A 15437-nucleotide genomic window follows, 5' to 3' on the forward strand; every position below is an offset into this window, starting at 1 on the left:
GCCATTTCTTCCATGCTTCCCTTTTCTCCTCCACCATTGTGTCCTTAAACTTGCTCTCATAGGGCCTTGCTTGTTTTCTTTAAGTCATTTTACTTTAAAAAGAAACGTTGTCCTCCTCACACATGGAAAACAAGAATCCTGTATCACAAATAGAAGGGAACTGTAAAAACAAAAACAGTGAAACCAAAACTGAGTTATTAAATTCTAGCGACACGCTGCCACCGTGGAAGGCTAGTCAGATGAGGACAGCATTGAAAAAGGATTCGTTTCCTCGGCTCACGGCCCTTTTACGCCACACCCACGTGCCACCTAAAAGCATCTCAGGGCTTTGTGTCCCCCACCTGAGTTACCCTGGGGTGAGTGACCCATACTCCTGCCCTACTGGGAGCCAGGAGGTTCTGGGAGCAGGGAAGGGAGGTGACTAGCCCGAGTCTTGGGAAAGAGGGAGTAAATGGGCCGCCTGGGGCAAAGCCTGCTCTGGCCTTAGCAACTGGGACCCAGAAGGAGGAGGTTTGGGGAGGGTGATGGAGAGCCCACGTGGGATATGCTGATTCTGAGATGTGGGGACGTCCATGTGGGGATCCATTCCTTTGTTCGGAAAGTATTTACTGAGCACCTACTGTGTTCTAAGGCCCTGGGGATAAAGCGGTGAACCAACCAAACAAAAATCTCTGTCCCCGTGGGGTCTACGTTCTTGTGGGGGAGATGTGGGAGCCCTGATAAGAAATAAGGGAGTTAATAATACCTCATAATAGGGGCGCCTGGGTGGCTTAGTCCGTTGAGCGTCTGACTCTTGATTTCGGCTCAGGCCATGATCTCAGGGTTTGTGAGTTCGAGCCCCACATCGGGCTCTGTGCTGATGGTGCGGAGCCGGCTTGGGATTCTGTCTGCCTGTCTCTCTGCCCCTCTGCAGCTTGTTCTCTCTCTCTCTCTCTCTCTCTCTCTCTCTCTCAAAATAAATAAACTTAAAAAATTGTTTTTAAATATGTCATAATATATGTCACACTAGATAGTGATGCGTACTGGGTAAAACACGTGTGTCTGGGTGGGAGAGGTGAGAACTGAGATGGATGTGTGGGTCTGGAGTTCAGGCAAGAGACCTGGGCTGGGGAGACCTATTTAGAAGACATCATTCATTCATTCATTCATTCATTCATTCAACAAATGTTTGTGGAGCGCAATCTATGTACCAGCCACTGTGCTGGTACACACAGCCTTCGAAACTCCAGTCCAGTTATAGTTAACTCGATGGTGATGGGGTGCAGGGGAGGTCGCCCCCAAATGCCCCAAATAATCAAAATATCGATTATTTTGAATTAAAGTTACTTAAGACAGCGTGTGCACAAAGGACACCGTGACCCTCCTCTGTCCCCCTGAAAGCAAGGAATAAATCTCTTGGGGGAAAGGTCCCCTCCGTGTACCAGGTGGTAAAGAGATGCCCTTCTCACCAGAGAGGGGACGTTCAGGGCCGAAAAGGCTGTAGAAACAAACCTTGTTACTTTTTTTTTTTTTTAACTTTTTTTTTTCAACGTTTATTTATTTTGGGGACAGAGAGAGACAGAGCATGAACGGGGGAGGGGCAGAGAGAGCGGGAGACACAGAATCGGAAACAGGCTCCAGGCTCTGAGCCATCAGCCCCAGAGCCCGACGCGGGGCTCGAACTCCCGGACCGCGAGATCGTGACCTGGCTGAAGTCGGACGCTTAACCGACGGCGCCACCCAGGTGCCCCCAAACCTTGTTACTTTTACCACTTTATCGCCTCAACCCAAATTTTGCTTACAACTCCTTACTAGTTGAAGCTCCCAAGCATAATTGTCCTTTGTCCTGTCCGTTCCTCATGGATTTGCGTTTGTCTACAGCATATCAAAGCTGCATGCTTTTTCGTCGTTTCTTGGGTCTCAGTTTTATCATTGGATCTCCCTGTGCACCTCATTACACTTGGGTTTTTGTTTTTTTTTTTCTGCCGTTAGTCTGTCTCCTATCAATTTAATTCTTAGACCAGCCCAAAGAACCCTTGAAGGGGACAAGAAAAGTTTTCCTCCTCAACAATGGAAACAGATGAGATTGCCCATGGAGCGTGTGGGTAGGTGGGTGTGGTGGGGGGTGCTGGGGACCCCCAATGTTTAAGGTGGGGCAGAAGGGAAGACCCAAGGAAAGGAGCCTGACCAGGAGCAAGCGGCCGTTAGCAGAAGAACCAACAAGGGCAGAAAGGTATGGACTGAAGCAGACCTGAACTTGGTGGCTGGTCTCTGTGAAGGCAGTTTTGCAGCTTCTGCACAGAGAGGGCTGGGGAGTGGGTGTGCAGGGAGGAAGTGGAAACAGAGAGGAGACAGCTTTCAAGAACGTGGCCGGGGAGGGAAGGAGACAGAGAGAAAGAAGGAGAAGTAGGAGGGGTGGAGGGAAACTTTGACGGCTTGCAGAATGAGGGGACTTGACCAGAGACCCGCAGGGATGGGCAGAAGGCGGCAGAGGGAAGGAGCTGAGAACACAGGGGACGGTGGTGTCTGGGGTCCAGAGAGAGTGGTGGGCTCAACCTTGGAGCCAAGGGCCGACCCTATTTCAGGAATGTTTACGTAACTCGAGGGGCTCAGGGCAAAATGCAAGTGAAGGTCTTCTTCTTCAAAAAGTACTAAGAATTCAAAATGGTGACTCTTGGTACCCAGATGGGTAGTGGAGAAGAGGCTTGACTTCTTGGCTTGGCTGAGTTGACAGAATCCACTGGATGTGCAGACTGGGTGCCGATCATGAGAGAGAGAATGGGGATGTGGGGATAGGGCTTGAGGAAAAGGCCGGGAAATATCCGTGTATTCGTTTCCTATTGTTGCTGTAACAAGTTGCTGCACATCTCGTGGCTTGAAACGAACATCCATTAGCTTACAAGTCCTGGAGGTCAGGAGACTAAGATCGGTCTCGCTGAGCTGAAAATCAAGACGTCAGCCGTCCTGCATTCCTGCTGGAGAAATCTAGGGAAGAATCTGTCCTTGTCTCTCTCTTCCAGCTTTTAGCGGTCACCTGCATTCCTGGCTCACGGCCCCTTCTTCCGTCTTCGACGCAGGCTGCATGGAATCTTCACCTTTCTCTGGGACACTAACTCTCCTACATCCCCTTTACACGATTATAGGGACCCTTGTGATTCTAAGAGCCTTGGGCCCCTCCAGATAATCTAGGATAATCTTTCCATTGCAAAGTCAGTTGATCAGCTGACCAGATTCCACCTTCAACCTTGACCCCGCCTTGCGCTGTAACATAACAGATTCACGGTTTCCAGGGACTAGGATGTCAATATCTTTGGAGGTTCATTATTCTACCTGCTACAATCTTTAAGGCTGCTTTATGGCTGCAAAAGAAACTCCACAGTGACTTAAACAAAAGCAGGTTTATGGTTTATTTAAGAATCCAGAGGTTGGGGCGCCTGGGTGGCTCAGTCGGTTAAGCGTCCGACTTCGGCTCAGGTCACGATCTTGTGGTCCGTGAGTTCAAGCCCCGCGTCGGGCTCTGCGCTGACCGCTCAGAGCCTGGAGCCTGTTTCCGATTCTGTGTCTCCCTCTCTCTCTGACCCTCCCCCGTTCATGCTCTGTCTCTCTGTCTCAAAAATAAATAAACGTTAAAAAAAAAATTAAAAAAAAAAAAAAAAAAGAATCCAGAGGTTGATTTGATCACTTGATGATGTAATCAAGGACTCATGGTCTTTTCTTCTCCCACGTGGCCATATTCAAGACACTAGCTTTCATCTCCGGTCTTGTTCCCTCATGATCATGAGATGGTTGCCAAACCACCAGACATCACATCCAAAGCAGCATGGATGATGGCAAAGGGACCTTCTCTTACTGCCACTCTCTTTGGTTAAAAAAGGAGAACTGCCAGCTTGCCCTGTGGTTCCGTGGCAAAAAGGAAGGACCACATATGTTGACCAACTTGAGCTGAATTTACCAGCTGGAAATCAGGAAATGCCAGTTCCTGGTTGAGGTGGGGTGTCAGTGTATAGGAGTGAGGAGTCCAGATGGCCAGAATCACAGTCTACAGCTGGGGTCAAAGATTAGTTTGTGGCCAGGGAAAGGGGTCAGCATGTGGCTGGGGTCAGTGTGCAACCAGGATCATGATGAATAGGTCCATAGCGTGGGTCAGGAATCATTCTATGGCTTGAGTCAGAAGTCATCCTGTGGTTGGAGTCAGATTTCAAACTGGAGCTAGGATCAGAAGTTTGGGGGTGCGCCTGGGTGGCTCAGTCGGTTGGGCGTCCGACTCACGGTCTGTGGGTTCGAGCCCCGCGTCGGGCTCTGTGCTGACAGCTCGGAGCCTGGAGCCTGCTTCCGATCCTGTGTCTCCCCCTCTCTCTGCCCCTCCCCTGCTTGTGCGCTCGCACTTTGTCTCGTTCTCTCTCTCAAAAATAAATAAACTTAAAAAAAAAAAAAAAGAAGAAGTTTGGTTTAGCATCGCGCTCTCTCTCCCTGCATCTCTCCCGTCTCATTCTCTGGATTATTTACACTGATGTGAGTGTGTTTAGTCGGATCCAGCAGACGAGATGAGCTTAGGGCCCTACTGTGCCATCTTCCCAGCCTCTCTCGTCTCCTTCTCCTTCTCTGATGAGATCTGCTGAAGGCTTGGTGACTTGGGTCTGTGGGGAAGAGAGAAGCAGAGTCTGGGCAAGACCCTTAAAGACAGGCGGGGGGGGGGGGGGGGCGGGGTATGGAGGAGGAAAAGACTTCAGTAAAACATCGATGGCGGGAGGGAGAAAATACATACAATGTGTATGGATAGATGAGGAGAGATACGTGAGCCAAACAGAGACCTACGCATCCCGCATATGAACAGCATCCAGAAGTGATGTGCCGACAGCTACAAACACGAATTGGTGAGGTGATGCCATCGGGACCATTGCTGTCCTTCTGGTGTTCTAGTCTGACCTTTTGGCAATAAATTAGCATTACATTTAGAATGCCGTTGTTTCTTTGAATCATGTTTCGCGCCTTCATTTCCACAATACCCACGGACCCGTTCGGTCTGACAAGAAGAGTGCTAGCAAGCCCGTGGACAGCGTTGCCCGTGTGCAGGCGCCATTCTGAGCCTTCCACCTATCGACGTACACGACATACACTCCAATATCGGGTTAATTTTTAACAACTGGTCCATGAGGGCGGTGCTATTATCGTTCCCATTTTACAGATGAGGAAGCAAACACAGAGAAGTTATGTGACTGGCCCCGAGCCACACAACCGGTCCTTGGAGCACTCTGAGGTCCTAATGTGTGTCAGGCCCTTTTGCCGGGTGCAGAAGGGGACAGGGGACAAAGGCAGGTGCGCCGAGATCGCCCACGCCTACTTTTCTGGGCGTGGCATCGCCTCGGAGCCGCTGAGGCAGAGGCGGGCGCTGGGGCCAGAGCCGGTCACTAGGGGGCAGCAGGGACCAAGGAGCGAGTCTGCAGCCCATCTGATGCGGCTGGTTCCCCCCACTGGGCTTGTCAAAAGACACGCGGGAACGGGTGGGATTCTAAGGAAGAGCTGGCGCTGTCCAGCGGCCATCAGGTAACTTAGGCAAACGCATCACAAGGGCAGCTGGGCATCCATCACCACCTCTGCTGCTCACCCTACCACTGTGGGCCGTGGGCTGTAGGCTACTTCTTTCCGTCTTTGACCGGGTGGAAATCGAGGCCCAGAGTGGTCAAGTACTTTGCCCGCAGTCACACAGCCCCAAATTGGCAAAGGCAGGTTTAAACGAGGCAAGATGAGTGCAGAGCCCTTGTTTCCCCGAGCCTGTGTTCTCCCCTGGAAAAGGGATATGCGAGGACGGACGAATGGTGGCCGCGAGCCACCAGGAATCAGGGCTCCTCACGGGCAAGTCCTGCCCACGTCATAGCCTGGGGATCCTAGCTGTGGGGATCCGCTGAGATCATGCCTCTCTCTTGCAGTGGGGGCTCAAAAACTTCTTGCTGTTTTTTTCTTTTTCTGATTAATAACTTTCGTGGGAAAATAATGTCAGAAACGTTATTCAACAGGATATGCACGGAGATACACCTTCAAAAACAAACATTCATTTTTGTGACCTCCCACATGGTTCCAGGAGCAGGGGCGGGGGATGGGATTTCCGGTGGTTTTCACTTTCCTCTTTATACCTTTATGTTTTCACTGAATCAGAGAATCCTGGCATGTACCAATTTAGTAATCAGAAACAAACAAATAAGCAGGGTTTTTGTGTAAAAAAAAAAAAAAAAGAATAAAAATAAAAATAAAAACAATTTTAAAATAAAATAAGATAAAATAAAGCCCCCCCTCTGCCGCCGGGGGGGGGAAATCTTGGTAAAATCGAGGCTGGGGGTGTGCAGGGCCGGAGTGTGAGGGGGGGAACCCTGGAATCAATGCATCGGCAAGCCCAGCGCCTTCACTCTCTGCACCTCTAGTCCTGTCCCGCGGGGGGGCGCTGGGAAACTCCAGCCTTCAGCATCTCGCTCCGCCCACGCCCCTGCCGCCGGCTTCTAGTTCTGGGCTCCCCGGATCTGCCAGACCCTCACCCCTCTGCGGCTCTTGGGGCAAACATTTGGTGCAGCCAATCCCTGTTCTTCCCCTCATCTTTCCGGATCGTCGCCTCTCCCCTCCACACCAAGGCAATGGATGTCTAAAACAGCAGGGTCCATTCATTTGCCTTGCCACAAAATCCCTTTCTGCAATTATCTTTTTTGAGCCGACATTTTCTCTTTCTCTTTTCTTCTGACTTCCTTCCTGCAGATCTCACCTGAAACTTTGGTCCATGCTCATAATTTGAATTTTTGTGTTTCCTTTAACAACGGACTCCCAGGGAGTAGTTACTAAACATTTGAGTGAGGGAGTGTTCTGCCAGGTGGGGAACTCCTGGCCAGTGAAGGAGTAGGCATGAGCCAGAGAGCTTGGGGACTGAGAGAGGGCACAGGCAGGGGAGCTCCCACGTCAGGAGCCATCAGAGACCCACCAGGGAAGCTTGGAAGGAGCCCAGGGGATGATGAAGATGAAAAGGGACTCGATCTCCAGGACAACCCCAGGAGGGAGGTGTTATGATCTTTCCTGTTTTACAAATGAGAAAGCTCAGGCATAAAGGGGTGCAGCAGAGAAGGGGGCTGGGGCTCCCTGCCCCGAATACCCTTGGGGTTTCTTGCCTAATGTGGAGAACTGGGAGGCCAAGAACCAGATTTTAAGGGGATTTTTAAAAGTCCTTTGTTGAAGAAATGTCCAGAAAGGCCCTGGCAGCCAGCCATTCCCTGGGGGAAGTCACTTCAGTCCTGAGTGAGAATATCAGCAATGAGGATTTTTAAGCCGCCCCCCCCCCCCAACTCCCCTTGGCTGTAGTCAGGAGGGCTGTAGTCCCCTGCTTATGGGTAGCTTAATTTAGGGACCGGCTGGTTTCTTTCGGACCATGTTCTCTACTCCCGCTTCCCAAAGCCCAGACGACTCTCTGTTACAAGAGGAGTCTCAGCTGACCACCTGGGTCCCTTTTGTCTTAAGATCCTGGCGGGGCAACGAAGAGACCAGCGTCAGGTCCGTGTCAGACTTCCATCCCGACCACCCCTCCACCACTCGCACATCTTTTCTGTTTGCTGCTTGCTTTTAACAGTTGGTTTTCTGGGACGACGCTCAGGCAAAGTGGACTGGAGCTGGTATTTGAGTGGCTGGCATACCATGGTGGCTGGGAGCTCTGCAGCCTGACCTGGGTTCAAGTCCTGCTCCGGGATGTCCTCGCTGTGTGGTCCTAAGCGAAACCTCAGCCTCTCTGGGCCTGCTTCCTCATCTATAAAATGGGGGTAATAACTGAACCTGCCCGCGAGAGACGTGATGTAGTGGACGTAGAGCACTCAGCACATTGCTTGGCCTTAAAGAGAGATTTTTATTAAAAATTATATATATAATTTTTATAAAGAGCTCTTGAAGGCAAAAAGTCCAGAGGGCTCGTTCAGGCTCCGTCATTCACTGTGTGACCTTGGGCAAGTCCCTTTTCCTCTCTAGCACAAAGTTCCCCCATCTGTAAATCATGGGGTGGTGGTGGTGGGGGGGGATGACTTAGGCCTCTAACGGGGTAGATTTGGGCTCAGCAGAGAGGAAGGATTTCTAACAAACATCAGGCTGCATGTGAGGTAGTGAGCTCCCCATCACTCCTAGTGCATGGTACAAAATGCCAGAACAGAAGGGAACCTCATGCGGCCAAGCCGCTTCTTTTGCCAAGGGTGGCCGTCCGGGTAGCTACTCAGGGAGCAGACTGATCACAGACACAGAGCTTACGTCCCCGGCCTGCATCTTCATGCCACCTGCCCGGGTTCAGCTACAGGCCTGCCACTGACTAGCCGGGCCACCTTGGCAAAGTGCAGCAGCTTCCGGTAATCCTTCGTACCTCTCTGTCTGGGGGCTTGCTTCCTGGAGCAGCTGGACGTGCTGGAGAACTAATGCCCTTGACCAGACGGAAGCTGGTGGCCCAACACCGGGCTCCCTCACCCCTGCAGGGATAGCTTTGGACAGGCGCTGTGCATGGTTACCCGAGGCTCCCAGCGGGTGGAAGGTCAGTTGCCCGGGGCTGGCCCCGTTGGATAACACACCGTTTACTGCCTCCTGACCTTCCCCGCCTCACGTCCCCACTCCAGAGCAAGGTTTCCTGGAATCACCACCTACAGCAGCTAACTGCACTTGAGTCCTTGGCTGGTGGGGGGGGGGGGGGGAACCCAAACAGAGACAGAAAGTTAACCTCTTGGACCTCATTTCCTCTGGATGGAAAGATCCAATGAGTTAACAGAGATAAAGAGCTCACCACCACCTCGGCCCGGATGTTTGTTTAATACACGGAGGGGACAGGGAACGGAGATAAAGAGGCTTTATTTACACAAAACACCACGCCCTGCCCTCCGATTCCACGCTTCTCAGCGAAGACAAATACCAGGCGATAAAATAATCTTCGAGATGCAAACAAACATTACACAACCAGAGGGGCAGGTCGCCGTGCCGGCTGAGGGTGTGGTGTGGGCCGGCGGAGCGCCTAGCTCGGCCAATCCCTCCCTCCCTCCGGCTGCTGCGGCTGCCAGCAAAGCGCCCGCGGGGGCACAGACTGGCCCCGAGGTAGCTGGCTGTGTTCATTCCGGGGCTCCTGTGCTTAACAGGAGCCCCCGGTCTCAGCGGTTGTGTGGGAACCAGACAGCAGCCAGTCGTGGCTTGGTGATGCCAGTCTTTTGGGTCCTTTTGTGTCTGTTACCGCACTTGACTTCGCGCCCCGCCACGGCCCAGGTCCCGCCCCCAGGGTCGACCTAAGGAAGGTCTGTTGAATGAATGGGCACCTCCGGGCAAATGACCACCCTTCCAGGACCACGACGTCCCATCCATTTCCCGAGGTCTCCCAAGTCATTCCCCGGTGGGCTCGGCCTCCAATCCGGTGAGACAGCGGCAGTCGCTCCCAGAACCCGTCAAGACATGAGTAACAGAGTGACGAGCGGACAAAGCGCACCCAGGGTGAGCGCGGCAGGGAGGGCGCGTGGACCCCTGAAGTGGCCAGTGGCTCGCGCATAAGCCGAGGCACCCGAGGAGCTCCCGATCCCCGCAGGGGCCTCTCCCCCGTGCCCTCCACTCCCTTGGGTTGTGGCGAGCCCAGGCCAAGGCTGGGAGCTGGGGGAGGGGCGGGGTGGAGTCCACCTCCCAGCTTCATAGCAGGGTTCTCCAAGTCTTTTGCAAATCCGCCAGCCTAGCCGCCTTCCAGGAGGAGGCACTTCCCAGGCAGGGCTAAGGCCCAGCCCTCACTCGTAGACGGCAGTGACAAGGGGGCACGCGCCTAGGAAGCCATCGTGCACGTGGGCTCCAGGGAGAGCATGGCCACCTTTTTGGGGGTCTGGCTTGAGCTGTGAGCATGGCTCAGGGCAGGCTGGAAGCACAGGGAGGACGGGCCCTCCTCTGAGATAGCCAAGGGTGCCGGGGAGGCTGGAGAGAGGCTGGCCTCCAGGGGCACCCCACCTGGCAGGGGGTCGGGGGCCCTCAGAGGGCTCACCAGCGGCGAGGACCTGTCTCCACAGCAGCAGCCGCAGCAGGGGCTGGCCACGGGGTGGGCCTCGCCACCCTCCTCCTGGCCGTGACACTGCTTCAGGTGGCCACACAGGTGGCAGGTGAGGGCTGAGTAGACAATGCCGCTGGCCAGGTCGTCCCGGAGGGGGTCTGCGGCCTGCTCCGGGGCCGGCGGGGTCTTGTGGCTGTCCTGCGCCTTCCCCACTGGCTCTGGGGAGCTGCCCGGGAGGGGGGAGTCCTGCGGGCAATGAGGTGGCTCCGCGTCCAGTCCGAAGGTGAACAGGGGGACGGGGACTGGGGCGGGGGCCCCAGGGCAGCCAGGAGTGAGGCTCTGGAAGGGCTTGTAACCCCCGTCCCCACTGCCGGCCTCACCCCCAGACGTCTCTGGGCAGACGGCACCGCTATCAAGCAGACTCGAGAAGGCCTTGTACCCGGCCTCCTCCGAAGGGCCGAAGCCCCCCACCCCGCTGTCCTGGGTGCTGCCCTGCCTCACGGCGCACACAAACTCTCGGTAGCCGCTGCCGGGGGCCGGGGCCGGCGCCCCCCTGTGCTGCAGGACTCGCTGACGCAGAATCTGCTCCCAGGTCTCTGGCTCGGGCTGGAGCGCGGAAGGCGGCTCCGAAGGCTGGGGGGCAGCGGGGATGCCGGGGTCCGCCTCCCCCAGGCATCCCGCCAGCTCCGGGCCCGAGTCACACTCGCCGGGACCTGAGGACTGGCCCTGGAAGGTCCCGAAGCTGCGGTAGGCGGGGTTGTCTGTGACGACCGGGGGCGTCTCCGGGAAAGTCGGGCTGGCTGGGCTCTGGGGCAGAGTGGCCAGAGGATCGGACCGGGGGTCGAAAGGCTGCTCCTTGCCCTGGGGCGATGCCTCCTGGGGCCCCGGACCCGGAAACTCAGCCCAGGGCATCTGAGCACCTGCACTTCCCGAAGGAGGAGGAAACCACGATTCCAGCGAGCCCTGTGGGCCAAAGCCCCCTTTCTCAGCCCCGAGAAGGTCTAGGAAGAGGCTTTCCGTCAGCCGGGCCGCGATGCCCTCCCGGCCGTCCTGGAAGCTGTCCTCGCAGTTCACCGGCGATGGGCAGAAGCTCCCTTTATCTTCCTCCTCCTCCTCCTCGCTTTCCACCGGGGCCTCCAGGAGCTCCACACATCGCACCACGCTGATGCTCTCGGGCCAGAGGATCGTCTTGCTGACCTCCACGGGGCACCACGCTGATTTTCCAGAACCCTGCGAAGGCCCATTTCTGGCAATCCTGGAGGGATTCTCTTTCCTTTCCATGCCGTGCTCCAGTAAACAGGGCAGGAGCTTCCTAAGACAAGTCTTCCAGTGTCTGCGACAGCAAAGAAAAGTTGGGTTGGGATTCGCTTTCTCTGCTGGAAAAACTCCTATTCGTCCTTCAAAGCCCAGCTTAAAATCAGCCTGGACTGACGTCTATCTAATGCAGACAGGCCTCCTGACTTTAATTTTTTTTTTTTTTAACATTTATTTATTTTTGAGACAGAGAGAGACAGAGCATGAACAGGGGAGGGTCAGAGAGAGAGGGAGACACAGAATCCGAAACAGGCTCCAGGCTCTGAGCCGTCAGCACAGGGCCCGTCACGGGGCTCGAACGCACGGACCGTGAGATCATGACCCGAGCCGAAGTCAGACGCTTAACCGACTGAGCCACCCAGGCGCCCCTGGCCTCCTGACTTTATAGTCAATAATCTGTCAGTCTGACTTCCCTACTAGCCCAGGAACTCCTTGAAGGCAGGGCCCGTGTCTCACTTTGAGATTTCTGGAGGCCACACACACAACCCGGCACCCGACGCAAACTCAGTCTACTGAATAAGGCAAAGTCTCCGTCAGGGACGATGACATTTAAAAATACTTATCAGGTTGACAATAAACTTCATATATTGAAAAAAAAAAATACTTATCAGGGGCACCTGGGTGGCTCAGTCGGTTAAGCGTCCGACTCTTGATATCAGCTTGGGTCACGATCTCACGGTTTGTGCGTTCGAGCCCCACATCGAGCCCCATGTAGGCATGAAGCCTGCGTGGGATTCTCTCTCTGCCCCTCCCCCACTCGTGTGTACGCACGCGCTCTCTCTCTCTCAAAAATAAAAATAAAAATAAAATACACTGAAAAAAATAATGATCAATTTAAAATATTTATCAATACCACAGCACAAGTAATGACCGGGGCTGTGGGGTCCTAGGCTGGGGCAGTGTCCTGGGGCCCCCGTGCTGTGCCAGGTACCAACTCTTTAGTTACTGTATTGTGGGTCATCCAGGGACGAGCTAGGGGAGGCAGGGGCGATGGTCAGACACTCAGGGGTTCCAGAGTTGGCGATTCGCCAACCTAGCACGCAATGCTGTTGACATTGTAACAACCGGCACAGCCGTCCGGCTTGTAACCTCTACCAGCCTGGCTCAGGCCAGACTGCGCACTTCCGAGGGGGTTCGGCCTGGGCCTGACCCCTGGGGAAATTCAGGGGGCCTAGCCAACGTGCCCACCTACCCAGACCTCCTCTCCTCCTGCCACCCTCCAAGCTCAGTGTCCCAGGGCAAGTCCTGAATGCTCAGGAGGAAAAACAGGCGGGTGTGGGGGTGGGGGTGTGGTCCTACCGCCCCACTTCCAACATCCTCCAAATCCACACAGGCTGTGACCTGAGTTCATATACATACGGGCACTTGGCTGGTTCCTGGCCTCGGGACCGCTTCCCCCACAGCGACACCTAAAATACAGAGACAGCCAATGAAATGGAGTGGAGAGGCCTTGCGGCCCAGCCTGGCATACGGCACAGCTCAGGGAGTGTTTGCTGCAAAAGGAGTGTTCGACGTGACATCACATAGGCTGGGGGTCCAATCGAGGTCACTTCAGCTCTCTGAGCCTCAGCGTCCCGTGGGATCAACGAGACTGCCCAGATATCAAGTCGCCAGGGCGGATGGTAAAAATGGCCACACTGCTCTGAAGCTCCTCCCACCCTCCGAATCTGGCCTGGGCGTGTGACTTGCTTTGACCAACAGGATGCCGTGGAGTGACACCGGGCCGGCCAGCTCGAGGACGTCACCACTGCTCCAGCTGACAGTCAGCCAACTTCCAGACCTGTGACTGAGGCCACTGGGAAGGGGCCCATCCCAGAGCCTTCCACCCCCACCACTGCATGGAGCCCAAACTGCCCACCTGCAGAAGCAAGTGCTAATTTAGAGTGTTTCAGCTCTCTAAATTTGGGGCTGATTTGTTACACAGCAAAGCTCACTGATACATGAACAGCACTTATTACGTGCAGGACTCTGCAATATATACTTTATATGTGTCGCCTCCATGAATTCCAGTATCAGGTAAGCACTACAATAACCCACGTGAAGAAACTGGCTCAGAGAGGTTAAGCAACATGCCCGAGTCCACACCGCAGGTAAATGGCGAAGCCAGGGTTCCAAGCCAGACCACTGGACTCCAGAGCCTGCCAGCGGGTCCCTGGAGAACGGAGGACACTTGGATGTTCTGTTCTAGACAGGGCTTGTGTCCTCCCTTCCCTCCCTCCTACAGAGCCCTGAGATCACCCAGGAAACCCCACGTGGCCATGGCATTGGAGAAGCTCATCCACCCTTAGTTCAGGGGTATCCATCTGGCTGGTCTCAGAGCATCCCCACTCCCTTACTGGTGAATGCTTTAGGAAAGGGCGTGTGGTACAATTCAGACCGATGAGAATCGAGGAGAGATTTGCTCGTGCTTTGGGGGCAGTTTTCTGCTCGTAAGAGGAAGACACAGGAAGCCTGTCCCCAACCCCCTCACCTTTTGGCTTCTTGCCCTGGTACAGAGACCTTTCCAGGAGATGACACGGAGGTGACCTCAAGGGTCACCTCCTCCCGGGGGAGATAAGAAGCCAAGCAACCAACCCAGAGGAACCCGGCCCATCGGAAAGAATAGCCATGGAAGCTAGGGGGCAGAGAGCAAAGGCCTCTGGGCTCCTAGTGACCACACGAAGCTGCTGAAATCCGGAAACCTTCCTGACTTGTCATGTGCAGTTCCAAAAGCCAACAGCCTCCCAGGCATTTTGAATCCTGCTTCCTGATGTGTGCGGTCTACAAAACGCTAACCAACCCACTCTCCTACCTGTGGGTCCTGGATGACTATCGCCACTAGGTGGCTGTGGGCGGGGTTGGGAATCTGGTCCCACCATTCTTTCTTAATCCTGAAAAAGAAAAGGGAGAGTTATTGAGGGGCGCCTGCCTGGCTCAGTCGGTTAAGCGGCCGAATCTTGATTTCGGCCCAGGTCACGATCTCACAGTTTGCGGGTTCGAGCCTGCGTCAGACTCTGAGCTGACAGCCCAGAGCCTGCTTGGGATTCTCCGTCTCCCTCTCTCTCTCTCTGCCTCTCCCGTTTGTGCTCTCTCAAAATGAAAAAAAAAAATAAGCATTAAAAAAAAGAGTTATTGGGTGCATGAACAGGTTGATGTTCTTTCTGTGAAGGGGTCAGGGACCACGTTGAGAGGGTTCGTGGATGCCTTGCCCTAACCTCATTCTACAGATGAAGACACCAAGGCCCAGAAGTGAAGTGACAGCTGGACTGTGGGCAGAACAGCCAGGTTCTGTTAGCCAGGACGGAGCTCCTGATGTGGCCACCTCTGCCCTCCGTGGGAATAAGCCCCAGGGAGTTAGGAGACACCCAGGCAGCAGAGAGAGAATTCTGGGTCTCCCCATCAGCAATTCTGCCCTCCCCGGGGCAGCCGAGACCAAGATGCTGGGGTGAGGCCTGGAATGGCCAGAGCAGTTGAGGGAACCCAGAGAGAAACGGAGTCCTTCTCTCCGCCTGGTCTGTCCGGAGCCACACAGCGTCAGTGCTGGGAGGGAAGGTTCTCAGATCACCTCTGACTGGCTTCTTCCCGCTTCACTCAGTCTGGCAACACATATTTATTGAGCATTTGCTATGCACCATTCACAGGTCCAGGCATCGGGAACGCAACAGTGAACAAGACAGACAAAAATCTCCGCCCTGGCGGAACTGACCTTCTAGAAGAGAGCAACCTCAGCCATGGCAACTTCAGTGTCATGAATAAAAACACAGAAGAAAGGGAACAGAGAGGAATGGAGGGTGTGCTCACGGAAGGCCTCTTGGAGGAGGGGACTTCTGAGTGGCCACGGACGGGGGGACAGGAGCCACGGTGACACCCGGGGAAAGGGCCTCCCTGGCAGGGAGGGACCGCCGATAGGGAAACTGAGGCTCACAGAAGGGGAAAAGATCAGCCCAGGGGCACGCAGAGCCATCCGGAATAAGACACGAAGGGAACCTGTATTTGCTGCACGCCTACTGTGTGGCCGGCAAAATGCAGGACCCTGCTCGCTCAGCACCCAGTTGTTGCTAAGCCTCACGCTGTGAGCCAAGGCTAACAAGGCTCCTTCTATCCGCCCCCCCCCCCCCCCCCCCCCCCCGCCTACTGTGGCCCGGGATTCTCTCAG

At 54.7% G+C, this 15437-nt stretch overlaps 1 protein-coding gene across 4 annotated transcripts in view; it reads right to left on the minus strand.

The window, feature by feature from the left end:
* Positions 1–8808: 8808 nt before the first annotated feature.
* Positions 8809–15437, minus strand: part of IL4R (interleukin 4 receptor) — a 40789-nt gene continuing 34160 nt past the window's right edge. For all 4 annotated transcript variants that reach the window (XM_045459867.1, XM_045459869.1, XM_045459870.1 and 1 more), the window contains 3 exons: positions 14094–14172; positions 12662–12711; positions 8809–11321 (listed from right to left, as the gene is read on the minus strand). In XM_045459867.1, coding sequence (XP_045315823.1) covers positions 9770–11321; positions 12662–12711; positions 14094–14172 — 1681 coding nt within the window. In that variant the 3' untranslated portion in view covers positions 8809–9769. The remainder of the gene's footprint in view (positions 11322–12661; positions 12712–14093; positions 14173–15437) is intronic.

The sequence above is a fragment of the Leopardus geoffroyi genome, chromosome E3, assembly GCF_018350155.1.
Source record: "Leopardus geoffroyi isolate Oge1 chromosome E3, O.geoffroyi_Oge1_pat1.0, whole genome shotgun sequence".
Lineage (NCBI taxonomy): Eukaryota > Metazoa > Chordata > Mammalia > Carnivora > Felidae > Leopardus > Leopardus geoffroyi.